Source organism: Thrips palmi, unplaced genomic scaffold (assembly GCF_012932325.1).
Source record: "Thrips palmi isolate BJ-2018 unplaced genomic scaffold, TpBJ-2018v1 HiC_scaffold_18, whole genome shotgun sequence".
In the NCBI taxonomy this organism is placed as follows: Eukaryota; Metazoa; Arthropoda; class Insecta; order Thysanoptera; family Thripidae; genus Thrips; species Thrips palmi.
This window is the reverse complement of record NW_023144627.1, coordinates 5,883,879-5,897,345: the sequence shown is the minus strand read 5'-3', so window position 1 is coordinate 5,897,345 and position 13,467 is coordinate 5,883,879. Positions and strand designations below refer to the sequence as shown.

At 47.9% G+C, this 13,467-nt stretch overlaps 3 protein-coding genes across 6 annotated transcripts; 1 reads left to right on the top strand and 2 right to left on the bottom strand.

Annotated features, from left to right (window-relative positions):
* Positions 1-285: 285 nt before the first annotated feature.
* Positions 286-4,447, bottom strand: LOC117644648 (lipase 1-like). Its single transcript, XM_034384258.1, has 8 exons — positions 4,325-4,447; positions 3,763-3,952; positions 3,262-3,376; positions 2,383-2,635; positions 1,207-1,371; positions 825-909; positions 587-729; positions 286-512 (listed from the first exon to the last, which is right to left on the bottom strand). Exons 1-8 carry the CDS (start codon positions 4,445-4,447, stop codon positions 342-344), a joined length of 1,245 nt encoding a protein of 414 aa, XP_034240149.1. The 3' UTR covers positions 286-341.
* A 2,312-nt stretch (positions 4,448-6,759) lies between these two features.
* Positions 6,760-9,221, top strand: LOC117645175 (mucosa-associated lymphoid tissue lymphoma translocation protein 1-like). The gene is made up of 7 exons (XM_034385164.1): positions 6,760-7,201; positions 7,282-7,403; positions 7,491-7,692; positions 7,780-8,360; positions 8,443-8,635; positions 8,716-8,909; positions 8,992-9,221. Exons 1-7 carry the CDS (start codon positions 7,080-7,082, stop codon positions 9,090-9,092), a joined length of 1,515 nt encoding a protein of 504 aa, XP_034241055.1. The 5' UTR covers positions 6,760-7,079; the 3' UTR covers positions 9,093-9,221.
* On the bottom strand, positions 9,216-13,402 carry LOC117645174 (arginyl-tRNA--protein transferase 1). Of its 4 annotated transcripts, XM_034385160.1 has the most exons (11): positions 13,243-13,402; positions 12,744-12,870; positions 12,529-12,659; positions 12,336-12,443; positions 12,123-12,257; positions 11,848-12,044; positions 11,381-11,542; positions 10,943-11,086; positions 10,586-10,773; positions 10,254-10,506; positions 9,216-10,134 (listed from the first exon to the last, which is right to left on the bottom strand). In XM_034385160.1, exons 1-11 carry the CDS (start codon positions 13,355-13,357, stop codon positions 9,991-9,993), a joined length of 1,704 nt encoding a protein of 567 aa, XP_034241051.1. In that variant the 5' UTR covers positions 13,358-13,402; the 3' UTR covers positions 9,216-9,990. The 4 variants fall into 4 exon arrangements, with proteins under 4 accessions (XP_034241051.1, XP_034241052.1, XP_034241053.1 ...); XM_034385161.1 differs by lacking the exon at positions 10,943-11,086; XM_034385162.1 differs by lacking the exon at positions 11,381-11,542.
* Positions 13,403-13,467: the final 65 nt, after the last annotated feature.

Here is a 13,467-nt window from a genome sequence, read left to right as displayed (position 1 = left end):
AATTCATTCCTAATAAATACATCTTTGGTAAAAAAGAAGGGCATGGGACTAGCACTCACATTCCCCCACGCCCTGACGAGAGTTTCACATTAAAACGGCAACAACATGTTGCAATCAGCAGCACACAGTGGATTTGCCAGAAGACCGGTGCAGGCGGCCAAAACTCTAGACGCGTTTTGCGCTCCAGAGTCGCTAAATGGGACTCGAACCGCAGGTGTGACCCCACCAATGGATTCCTCGTTCGGAGAGCAATCCATTGGTGGGGTCACACGTTTGGTTCGAGTCCCATTTAGCGACTCTGGAGCTCAAAACGCGTCTTGGCCGCCTCCACCGACAAGGGTTCAGCTGGCCCCGCTCCTCAGCTCCTCGAGGTACTTGATGACGGGGACGTAGACGAGCTCCACGGCGTCGCGGGCGATCAGGAAGTCGACGTGGCAGTAGTCCTTCGGCGGCAGTCGGTGGAGTTTCCTCAGAACCCCGGGGCTCAGGAGTTTGCCGAAAATCTCCACGTCCTGCGCAAAGAATTAAGGGGTGTCAGCCTTGTCCGCAACATGTTCTCAGGTTAGGTTAGGTCAGGTTAGCTCACCTTCCAGTTGACGCTGCCGTCCCCCAGCGCGTACATGAGGTACGTCGGGGTCCTGATGTTGGTCAGGTTGTACTCCGGCGGCAGGTCCTGGCCGTACAAGGCCTGGTTCCTGGCCTTGCCGTAGTCGTACTGCATGAACTTTCCTGAAAAAAAAAAAAGCAAGGTAGTTTCTTAATCGGTAAAAACGACGAAGCGGTAACCAGCTCGATTTTCACGGATTGGACCAAGTTGGACTCACCGGCGGCGATGCACTGCGAGAAGTGCCGAATCTGCCGGATGGAGGACCCGGCAGGGTAGTGGTGCAGAATCATCTGCATCTGGTACTGCGACAAAAACAGGCAGCGTCAGCACCCAGCTCGCAGTGAGCCAGAAGACCGGTGAAGGCGGCCAAAACCCTTGACGCGTTTTGAGCTCCAGAGTCGCTAAACAGGCCTCGAACCGAGCGTGTGACCCCACCAATGGATTCCTCGTTCGGAGAGCAATCCGTTGGTGGGGTCACACGCTCAGTTCGACTCCCATTTAGCGACTCTGGAGCTCAAAACGCGTCTAGTGTTTTGTCCGCCTCCTCCGGTCTTCTGGCCCACTGTGCAGCTCCAAGCTTTTCCGAGCGAGACACTCACGGGGTCCACGGGCTCGTGCACCTTGCCGAGGACGAACTCGATGAGGCGCTGGCAGAAGGGGAACAGCTTGGGGTTCACGCCACTGTGGTCGGGGTAGCACGACTGGGGGAACGGTTTCTCGAAGCCGCTGAAGACATCGTTCTGCACGTTCTCGGTGCCGCTCTCCTGAAGACGGACACCAAATTCCAAAACTCAATGCGAATAGCGGAGTGGCTGGCTGGTCTAGAGTCGGCTCCACCCAGCCACTTATGATAAAGCAAACAAAACCAAAATAAACGTATTCGTTTTTTTGGCATTTTGCGCGAGACAACAACATGAATCGAAAATGGTTCCTGGCAAGTCATCGTTGCGTTGACGCACAGGGATACAGGGAATGCCATGGGGAGGGAAGGGGTGGAAGGGGAGGGAATAGAGGTGGGGCACAGTGGGCCAGACGACCGGTGGAGGTGGCCAAACCTCCGGACGCGTTTTGAGCTCCAGAGTCGCTAAGTGGGACTCGAACCGAACGTGTGACCCCACCAATGGATTCCTCGAGCGGAGAGCAATCCATTGGTGAGGTCACACGTTCGGTTCGAGTCCCATTTAGCGACTCTGGAGCTCAAAACGCGTTTAGAGTCTTGGCTGCCTCCACCGGTCTTCTCGCCCACTGTGTGTGTGTGTGTGGGGGGGGGGGGGGGCTGCATCCCGAGACGCAAATAAGTTCATCGTCCCCGCTAGCATCCGGACGCGCCTCCACTGACATGACGTCCTCTGACGTCGTGTCGCGCTGCCCAAGTTCAAGGTGACGGCCTTGGCCCTGCCGCGCCCCGCCCTGGCCCCAGCTGCTACTCGTTACGAGTACAGGACTCCGACACACACGCGCGCGTCGCCGACACTGGTTCCCCGATTTTCGTTTTCGTGCGCGGCCGGTCGGACGACAGTGTAGGAGCGGCCGCGTGGCGGTGTGGTGTGGGAAGCCGGAATTACACTGTCCTTTTTATTTTCTTGTCGAACATAAACAGCGCGTCCGGGCCGCGGCGCCGCGGCCGGGAAGGTCGCAACGCGCGCGACGTCCCACCTCGACGTCGCTCCGTCCCTTGAGTCGAATTTAGCGACTCTGGAGCTCAAAACGCGTCTAGAATTGTGGCCGCCTCCACCGGCCTTTTGTCAAACCCACTGTGCGCCGCCGCGCCTCACCTTCATGCCGGGGAGGTTGAGGAGGACCTTGCCGGCGTAGGCCAGGGCGCCGGTGGAGTGCTCGAAGTTGACGGGCGGCGCCAGCAGCACCTGCCCCATGACCTTGTCGTTGTACTCGGGGCGCTCCGCCAGCAGCACCACCTGGGCCGTGCTGCTCATGGAGTGGCCGATCACCACCAGCTTCTGGCGGCCCGTCGCCTGCAGCACGTAGTCGATGGCCTCCGCCTGGTCGACCACGCCGTTCTCGTGCCAGCTGCGGACAACACTTGCCTCAAGATCGGCCAAAGTCCCGGACGCGTTTTGAGCTCGAGTCGCTAAATGGGACTCGAAGCGAACGTGTGACCCCACCAATGGATTGCTCTGCGAACGAGGGATCCATTGGTGGGGTCACACGTTTGCTTCGAGTCCTCTTTAGCGACTCTGGAGCTCAAAGCGCGTCTTGAGTTTTGGCCGCCTCCACCGGGCTTCTGGCCCACTGTGCGCACCATCGTTATTCGTTGATTGAGGACTTCGCCGGAGTTCGCCAGGCGACCCGTGCTTCAGGCCAGGCCTCGCCTCAGGCCCCGCCGGTAGCCAGACCAAACTTTCACGCGAGCCTAACAACGTTGCATCCACTGTCATTTCAGTTGCAAATGCCACTGTCTGTGACTGCGTGCAGTACAAAGTTGCACTGTTTGAAAACAGTGGAAAAAGTTGCAATGACACCAATGCTCATAAAAAATGTGCAACTATTTTTTTAAATTTGGCTTTGAAATTTCTACAAAAGACATTTTGATCGAAAAACTTACGGTGTGTATAACGCAAAAAAAATAATGGAAATAACTAAAGTACTGCAAACTGAGAGGCGCATAAACTCCGGTTTCGCGGGATTCCACAAACCTAAAGTCCCAGTAGTCGTGGTGCCTGCTGGTGAGTGTCTTGTGGCCCCGACTGTAGAAGCTGCCGCGGTAGTTGACCGTCCACACGTCGAAGCCCAGTTCCACCAGCATGTAGACTGCAACGAGAAGGTGGTGTGACACGTCACACAGTGGGCCAGAGGACCGGTGGAGGCGGACAAAACTCCAGACGCGTTTTGAGCTCCAGGGTCGCTAAACAAGACTCAAACCGAACGTGTGACCCCACCAATGGATTCCTCGTTCGGAGAGCAATCCATTGGTGGGCTCACACGTTCGGTTCGAGGCCCCTTTAGCGACTCTGGAGCTCAAAACGCGTCTAGTTTTGTCCACCTCCACCGGTCTTCTGGCCCACTGTGCGTCAGCCAGCACAGGGTGCGGTGATGGATGAGGATCCGGCCAACGACACGCCGACAAAGACAGTACACTGGCAAAACAAAGTGGTACGGCGCCATGCTGCCAGTGTAGTGACATTGTTTTGACTCACCGAGGGCGGTGGCCCCCCTGGCCAGCCACTGCTCGTCGCACGACGCCAGCCCGTGGCCCAGCAGCACGGGGACGCCCCCCAGGGTGCCGTTCTTGCTGGCCACGATGTGGTGGAGCGCCACCTCGTACCCGTCAGAGGTGAAGAATCGGTGCATGTCCATCGCGTAGCCCTGCAGTCTGGCCAGCTGCACCTACACCACAAGGACGCTTACAGTGGGCCGGCCGCGTCGGGGCTGGGATGCACCTGGTGTACAGCGGGCCAGAAGACCGGTGCACAGTGGGCCAGAAGCCGGTGGAGGCGGCCAAAACTATAGACGCGTTTTGAGCTCCACAGTCGCTAAATGGGACTCGAACCGAATGTGTGACCCCACCAATGGATTGCTCTCCGAACGAGGAATTCATTGGTGGGGTCACACATTCGGTTCGAGTCCTTCTTTCTTAGTGACTCTAGAGCTCAAAGCGCGCCGAGAGTTTTGGCCGCCTGCGCCGGTCTGCTGGCCCACTGTGCGGTGCAGTGCACTCGGGCACGCGGTTCAGTCGGTGGCACCAGTGGCGCCGCTTACCGAATCCATCCAGAACTCGGGCTTGGTGTGCTTGAGGCCGCGCGGCCGGCGCAGGAAGGCGCCGGAGGCCGCCACCGCGGCCAGGACGACCAGGACCCGGACGAGCGTGCGGAGCGTCGCCATCGGGGAGGTGTTCGGTGTGGCCGAGTGAAGCAGGCCGCGGAGCTGGCGCGAGTGGCGTGCATGCGGCCCGGGGCGTCCGTTTTGGCGAACGCCGGGCGGAGCCGAGGCGCCGTTGCGTGCGTGCTGGCGTGCAACCAGGGCGGCCAAAGACGCCGAACACGGGCCAAAGGCCGCCAAAGGCCGCCAAAGGCGCGGATGACGCGAAGACGTCCCTGTGTCTTTGCCTTGGCCGGCCTGGACCCCGGGCTAGTCGAGTTCATTTGCTCGCTTTGAAACGGTCTCAATAAGAGGAAGTAGAGCGGCCGAAAAGTCGTCGCTCGGAGTGGGGATGGGGTAGGGTCGAACCCGCGACTTTGCGTGCCGACGTGCCCAACCCTCAATTAGTCAGCAACAGTGTTGTCAGTACACTCTCTTCGGCGTGGAGTGGTGCACAGATCCGACCCCTGGCAGCCATAACACTAAAACCGGTCGCCGCGTTGTTCTAAATCCGTCTAAATCACACAATTTCGCTAGAGTTGAGAGCCGAACGGACAAAAATAAGGTGGAGTCGGCCAGAAGTCGCATTGATTGTCACAAAAAGGTCATGATCGTAGGCGTCGAAAGATGAATAAAATTACGGTGTTTGACGTCCGAAGTGCGTCAGCAGGTCCGAATTCAAGTTCCACGTCGAAGCGGCTCTCTTTCGATGTTTTCGATGGTAGGAAATCATATTCAACCAAATAACGATGTATCGAACCATGACTTGGAAACAGGCGCGGCTACACACAGGCTTCCAGGTACGGATCCAGTGGGGAGCAAAAATGGCAGTTGACCTCCGCCCCGCCCTGGCCTCCTGCCTGAAAGCAGGCAAAAAGCCACACTTTGGCCCTGAAAGTGGGCCAAAAGCCACACTCTGGCCCTGCAAGTGGGCAAAAAGCCACACTTTGGCCCTGCAAGTGGGCAAAAAGCCACACTTTGGCCCTGCAAGTGGGCAAAAAGCCACACTCTGGCCCTGCAAGTGGGCAAAAAGCCACACTCTGGCCCTGCAAGTGGGCAAAAAGCCACACTTTGGCCCTGCAAGTGGGCAAAAAGCCACACTTTGGCCCTGCAAGTGGGCAAAAAGCCACACTCTGGCCCCGCAAGTGGGCAAAAAGTGCTACTCTGCCCCTCGCTCAGGGCCCACCCTGGGCACTGGCTGGAGGCTCCCGAGTTCGCAGAGAGTCGTCAGCCTTTTTTTCGAGTGCGTAGACGCTTTTGATTGTGCCGCCAAGAGCGGCCGGCGCCGCGAGATCCACACGTGTACACGTGAGGCTGGGCGTGTGATGATGGCACGCCGGGACTTTGTATCGCTTATTTCTGGGCGACGAAACAAACAAAAAAAAAGAAGTACTCGCGCTTGGAACTGTCGAGCCGGCCGAGGCGTCGTCATGTCTCTCTCGATCGCCTTGAAGTGCGTGTGGATGGACTGCCTCACGTGTGGGCCGTCGCCAACAGCGGCATGTTTTTCTCTCTTCTTTCGCGCCCAATCATTGTACACGCATGATTCGCGCGACGACATGAACATGATTCGGCTCGACGCGGCTCACAGTGGGCCAGAAGACCGGTGGAGGCGGCCAAAACTCTACACGCGTTTTGAGCTCCTGAGTCCCATTTCGCTACTCTGGAGCTCAAAACGCGTGTAGAGTTTTGGCCGCCTCCACCGGTCTTCTGGCCCACTGTGCGGCCTGATTGTTTTTGCTCGATTGCGGCTTGTTTCATTCCAACACAATTTCCCCGATTTTGACGTCATTTTCCACATGAGCGGCCAATTTAAGGGAAAGACTTCTTTTGCTTTTTGCGAAGCAAAAATATCATTAAATTTGGCCTTGGCTTAAATAGGAGCAGTTACTGAGAGGCGAATCAAAAGTAGACACGTGAAAGGCACCCAGTGGACAGAGGGCGATCCGGCGATCCACAAAATAAAAAAAAACAGTGTGGGGGCTGGCAATTGGCGGGAGGGTCGGGTCATGGCATACGATCAGTTGTGGTCAAGCCTGTAAGGGTAGGTTGGTCTAGCCCTTAATGGTAATGGTTGGTCTAGCCCTTAGTGGTAATGGTAAAATGGACCCGCCCGTAACGCACGGCTGTGGTGCGGGCTGGCCTAGCCTGGCCGTGGCAGGCGCTGTGCGTTCACTGTGGGATGTGGCTCCACAAGGTGCGGCCACTGCAGTGCACTGTTCGCTGAGGGGAATACAGGAAAAGACGCACGGAACGCCTTTGCGTTCTTCCAATAGCGCCCCGCCAGCGTATTCACAGTGGCGTTGGGGCGCTATCGACCCCCCCCCCCCCCTCTCTCTGACGTAGGCTAGGCTGCGTCGGCTGCTGTCTGTTATTCCCCGTCCCCATTATCTTCGTGATGTTGTGTACATTATTTCCCACCAGAGATTAAAATAACTCGCAGTTAGAGAGTGCTCAAGGTTTTCAAATCTCAGATAAATAGCTGGCACTGACCGTAAGGTGGGCTGGAACGCTTTGCATCAAAGTTATCATGCCAAGGGCGAAGGAATGAACTTGTTGCAGACAAGCTTGAGGTTATGATCTCTTGTAGTAGAGAGCCCTCGTTCAAAGAAGCTAACAAGTGTTCACCGTCAATTTCAAACTAAGAAAAAGAAAAATGTTAGTAAAGGACTTGAGCATGTCACAAGTGGTGCGGTTGGCCTCTGAATTGAAAGAGAATGACGCATGGAGAAGAGTTGCTGGGCAGTTTGACATTAATACTGGAATGGATCTAAAAGAGTAAGCTAAATAAGATATTTTTTGGAAAAAAGTCCACACAGAATTTTTTTTTTTGTTACATTATCTCTTGTTTATTGTAGCAGGCCAACAGCCTACGATTTTGTGACCAGTCTGATCGATAGGCATATCACAGTTGGACATTTGCAATATGTCCTGGATGTCCTGAAACTGGAAGAGGCTGCAAAAGTGCTCTGTAAACCAGGTTTGTTTCACTGTTACAACCGACTAGTGGGGTCATTGAATCCATTGGTAGTGACAACCCACTTAATTTTTTCCTCTTTTTTTTCAGAAATGTTGCGGATTGTGAGACAACCATACTGTGAGGAAACTGATGGATGTTTCTGGGGCAAAAATGGAGTTCTGCAAGTGAAAGCAGGAGAGAGACTACATCTAAAAATAGAAGCTGACGGATGTCCAAAGCCAACATTTCAATGGTACTGTGAGAACATACCTGTGTGTTCTGAACAAGAGTACATTATTCCTGCATTCAGGTTTGTTTTTATTTGCTACATCAGGTAATGAAGTTGTGATTGCACATTTGAAAGTTAAAATATGTATGGTATTTGTTATGTTGGCAGTGAAGAAGAAGGAGTGTATTATTGTACTGTCCACCAGCGGATGGATTATGGTTGGACGAATACAGTTACATCCGAAGATATAACTGTAAAACTAATTGATGAAGGACAAGAAGTCCCTCAAATTCTATCCTTCGATTGTTCTGCAGATGAGTTAGAATGTGGAGAAGAACTCAAACTAAGTGCCAAAGTATCAGCTGGACCACAACCAACTTTCAGTTGGTGGCACAATGCTAAGCCATTAGAGGGATTTAAGTCAAATGTCTTAAGGATTCCTCATGTCGATAAAGATTGCAAGGGCACATATGAACTCAGAGTAAAAAATAGATTTGGAGAAAATAGTCAGAAATTTGACATAAAAGTTAAAGCAAGAAGACCAAACCCATCAGAGAAGAAAGCACTCCTTATTAGTATTGAAGATTATAAAGACAATAGACTTCATACTCCTCACAATGATGCCAAGGCACTGAAAGAATGTCTTGAAAAGTATGATTTTCATTGTACTCTTGAGCAGGACCTTCCAGCAAACCAAATTGAAAAAGTGGTTGAAAAGTTTTTTGCCACTCTACAAAAGGATGCCTTTGGTAAGAAGAGCCATTGAAACAATCAAACATGATTTATTAAATTTTCTAATAACCTTGTTTTTTTGTTGTTTTTTTTTTTCAGTTTTGTTCTACTTTGGTGGGCATGGCATGATGGAAAACCGTGTGTTGTATATGATTGGCTCTGATGCAGATTTTTCTCCTCAAAACTTCATTAAATATGTTGTTTCAGAAGATTCTGTAATAGATGCTGTACAGAAATATCAACCTTTAATGTTTGCTTCTATTTTAGATATGTGTCAAAATTCTGCAAATTGGTAAGGCCACTCCCACAGTAAAAAAAAGTGCAATGGAAGAAAAACAATCAGTCAATTAATGTCTCCTAAAACTTTTTCAGCGATAACTTTCCCAAAATTGAAAGTAAACAAACGTGGGACTGTACATTGTTTAGATGCTACTCAACTTCACAGAATAGAAAAGCTCTTGAGAAAAAGGGATCTGAAAATTCTGTCTATGTAAAGCATCTTAGAGAAGCTCTGCTGAGAGACAAGGATTCAACCTTTTACGATCTGATAAACAAAGTCAACCGAAGTGAGTACAGAAACAATGCAATTTATCTTTTGCAGGGGCATGTTTTAACTTTGTGAAGTAACAAGACTTTTTTTTTGTGCAGGTGTTATAAATGAGGAAGAAGACACAGGTCAGATGCCAGAGGTCAGGGCTATTCGGATACATGACTTCAAACTGTCAGATGCTGTACGATCTTCAGAATGAGACTTAAGTGTTTTAAAGTGATATTCAAAACATTTTGTAAGACTTTCATTCCAAAACGATGGTGTAGTGAAATAATGTATGATGATGAAGTGAATTGTTTCATTAAATAAAAGAGCCTTTGAGTAGAAATGCTAATAGATTTACCATTTTAATATCTGAGATATTTGTAACAATTAGCATACCGAAGAAATCGGGAAAGATTTAAAAAAAAAAAACATCAAAATTGCAAATGCTATTAGCATAATAAAAGCAACTACAACGTTGCTTATCTCAATGATGGAGAGTATCAAATGATACTGTACATCCAAAGAAAGCTTGACTAGTTTCAACACTGTTTAACAACTGTGTAAGTTTGCTAAAGGTACCCATCATAAATAAAAAGGTATGCACTTCAAAATCGAGTGGAAACCACCACAAAACGCAGGAGAGGCAAAACCGCAAAAAGTAATGAGACTAACCAAAGACAAACATAGGGTAAAATACTATAAATTGAAATTGGGATGAAAACCTCAAGCAAACAAATGTCTTTCTTTAGGAACTGGGGGTGGCCCCATGTTCTTCTCCCTGTATATATCACAAAGAGTATGTCAGGCAGACAGATCTTAATACAGGGTGACAGAAAATGATCACTAATGCACCCTAATACTTGGCGCATTTAAAATGAAAGCTTAATAAACAATCTCAGCAAAAGAGCTGAGGTGTTATGTAAAAAACATAAAGAGTCAATCCAAATTCACAATTAGTGCAATCTATGACAAACTTAAAACGAAAGATGTTAATACCAAAATAATCACGACCAGTCAGTGGAGCCAAGCTTATGACAAAGGGTAAAAATTCACAACTTTGACAAGATTGCTTCCCTGATGGAAAATGGTGGAGATGTTACAGGTGAGCAAATTTACCTCAACAATAACATCTTCTTGGCACAATTCTTTCCTACTAGCTGAGCATAATGAAGCACCTCTTCATCTTCAGACGAGCTCCCAGCTAAATCTCGATATTGCCCGTAGTACATTGGACGGAGATCATGAAAAACAACCACCTACCAAAAGGGAGATCAAAATTACAAAACTGCATGTTTAGTGTTAGAACAGCATTGTTGCAGCTTGTTAATGAGATAAGATAAGAAATTTTCCACAGATGAAACTTGTACATACTTACTTCATTTACATTTTCTATGGCATCAATGTCTTTAACACTAGGATTGGGCTCTAAACGACTATATTTGTTCTTATCCAGCAAAGGCAAGCAACGTTCAATAGGATGCCAAGTGTAAGTCTCTGGGCAGAGAAGCATGGATGGAGAAAGGCTTGCCTTGTAACGCATTTTGGGACAGGAATGGATGTAGAAGCCCATGTAATACCACTTTAGTTCTGGAGCATTAGATTGTAAAGTTCTGACAAAAGCCACTTCCCTATGAAACAAAGAAAGATTAAATATATTGAATTGTACTGTAATAAGTAAATGAATAAAAAGTGAATGTTAAAACATACCGCAGGGATCCATATGTTCCTAATGTGAGATCAGAGTACTCAGGGTCATAGTAAAAATACACAGAAGAGACACATCGAGGCAGAATGTCAAGAACACCAACTGCAACTAGCTTGTCATCCAACCAATACTGTTGGTGGAAAGACCCATAGCCTTGGGGGGGCCCAGACCCGTCAGCTGGACGCCAGGCCTACAAAAGAGAAGGAGGAGCAGACCATGCTTAAAACTGTTAACAAATTCGAACATGAAAAACATTTTTAAAGCAAAAATGAGGACAATTATTTTGTTATGAAAGCACAGGAGAGGGCTAGATGCTGTGGCACATTGCAGGTGGCTTAGCTGTATGTTCTACCGCATACCTTAAGCGGAGTCTTCACTAGGAAATCCTGGAAAGTTTCCTGGTCGCACTCTTTGTCAGTCTCATTGTGGATTGCCTTCTGGTACTTGACGAAGAGCCGCCACATCTGCTCTACTGACGCGGAGTTCCCTCTCACCAACTTGAGCTACAAGCAATATGCCACACATTGTATGAATTTTAAGGTTCACTAAAATAAGAAAAGTAACTGCCTCGATGTTCTCTCCTGTGCTTCCTGTGCAAAATCGCAAGCCACCAGCTTTTTAAAAAAGTTATGAAAATTTTAATAATACTGAAACAATTTTTTTTTTAGATAAAAATTAAGTTAGTGGTAAAGAGCAAGTGTCAGGGTACATGTTCCAAACCAAGCTAGTGAAGACGACAATGCACTTCGTGATATTAGTATTGAGTCCTCAAAAACGAAATTATTCATTCTCTCTACCTCAAGGGGTGATTTGACAAGGAATCTCTTGTACTGGGATTCAGTGCATTTTGATTCAGGGTCTCCATGAATGGCAATTTGATAACGCCGGTAAACACACAAAGACTCCTGAAAGGAGCTCTTGAATTCTGCACTAGCTGGCTGTGATCTCACTAGTCGGACCTGTACAAATCAGGATGAGGCAAAACATTCCAAAGGTACAGTGATTGGGGAATCAAACTGCTGCAACCACCAAGGGGGCAATAAAAATACATGTTAGACTAACACAGTAATTTTTCAAAAGAGATTTGTGAAAACTACACAAGAAAACACCATGCACACAGGATAGACCAAGGGAACATTTGAAACACCAACGGTGAAAGCATGCGAGACTCTAGTCATGACAAAACTTCATTTAAGATTCAGAAATAGGAAAGGGAATGGTGAAAGAAAAGAAGCACTGCTGTTTCTTAAGGAACAAACTCTACCTGCAGTCTGTGAGCTGGGCTTTGAGTCATTTCTGGATACAAAAAGTCTTCTAGCTTTTTTGCAAAGTTCTCTTGTTTTGGGGCTGATGAAGAAGGGTCTACTGATAAACCTTTACTAGCTAGCTTTTGATTTCTTCGTTCTAGTCGTAGTAGTTTGGCCTTTTTGCAAGGAGGCTTTTCTTTATCAGGCCCAGCACCTGTAGAAGGGAAATAAAAATAAATAAACAAAACTTTAACAGTGAGGTGAGAGAGGAATCATGCAGAGCCACCCTCACCAGGCTTGTAAGATGTAGAACAGGAGTCTTTAACAAAGGGTCCTTTCTTTTCAGTCTTGCTCTCTGACATGACATTTGAACATTCTGTAACATGAGCTGCAAAGTCTTGCCTTCTATTCTCATCAGAAGAAGAACCTTAAACAATGAAGCATTGAATTCCTTCATTTGAGTTTCCCACAGAACAGGTGTCATTCATACTTACAAAGTACTAACCAGTTAGCTCTTGGAAGGACGATTTGATCTTGGCAAACTTTTTACTATCAACTGTTGCAAAATGGGATGTCATTTGGGCTTCCATCAAATCTGAATTTCCTTCCACATCTAACAGAACATTTCAAGAGAATGATTTTAATACAGTGTATAAAACAGACCAGTAGTCCACTGAAGAAGAATCAAATTACAATACCTTGAGGGTCTAAAGAGTTTGAATCATCCATTGCTCTCTGTTTACCTCTTTCTCCATGCGATAAAAAACGGTTCATACGTTTAATAACTTTTTTTTGAGACTTTGACAGCTTGAAGTCAACGGAATTGCATCTGATATAACATGAAAATCAGTCTTTTTAGAGGAGATCAAACCAAGGGAATAAAGAAGCAAAATTGTTAGAGTGGTCTACTCACTTGATTGTGTACATTGGACAGCATATTTTTTGCATTGTTGGCTTATAGCAGTAGTAGCCGCTTCGTCTCCACCCTCGATCAATCAGATCTTGATAATCGTGCACTGTGATTTGATGTGCCCACATTCCTGTAAACAGAGGCATATTAATAAGTGATTGTTGGTTCAAAGAACAATTTCATTGAAGGACTAAAGGAAAGGAATAGAGCAACAGCCTCAAATTCTCATAAAATTCAAACATATGCTTCTAAGTGTGAAAGAGCAACATCATCTCAAATTTTGACAGCTTGATCCAGAAAAAAGAATGTTGTACAGCTGACACTGTCAAAAATTGTAACAGGGAAACATATGTTGAGTTGAATCATAACACTTGTCAGGCTACGTTTGAACATCTGTATCAAGAAAATCAAGAACTAACCCTGTCTTGCACTAGATTAGACTTTGACAGTAACGATAACCAACGAGGGATTTGATTTAATCTTGTTCAAAAAATGCACCTACCATGGCTATAATTAGATGTCTTAGATTTGCAGTAACCGCACTTGTAGCCCTCGTTTTCATTTTTGAAGTTTTCAACAACACTGCCAAACTTGGGCTCCATCGTATCCAGCGCCATATTTGTTTGGTGTTGAGAAAGATCTGATCGGAAAGAGTATGACAAATCGCGCTGCGCGTTGATTGATTTGGCGACCACATAGTCGTATATTCGAATACATGACTTGGGGA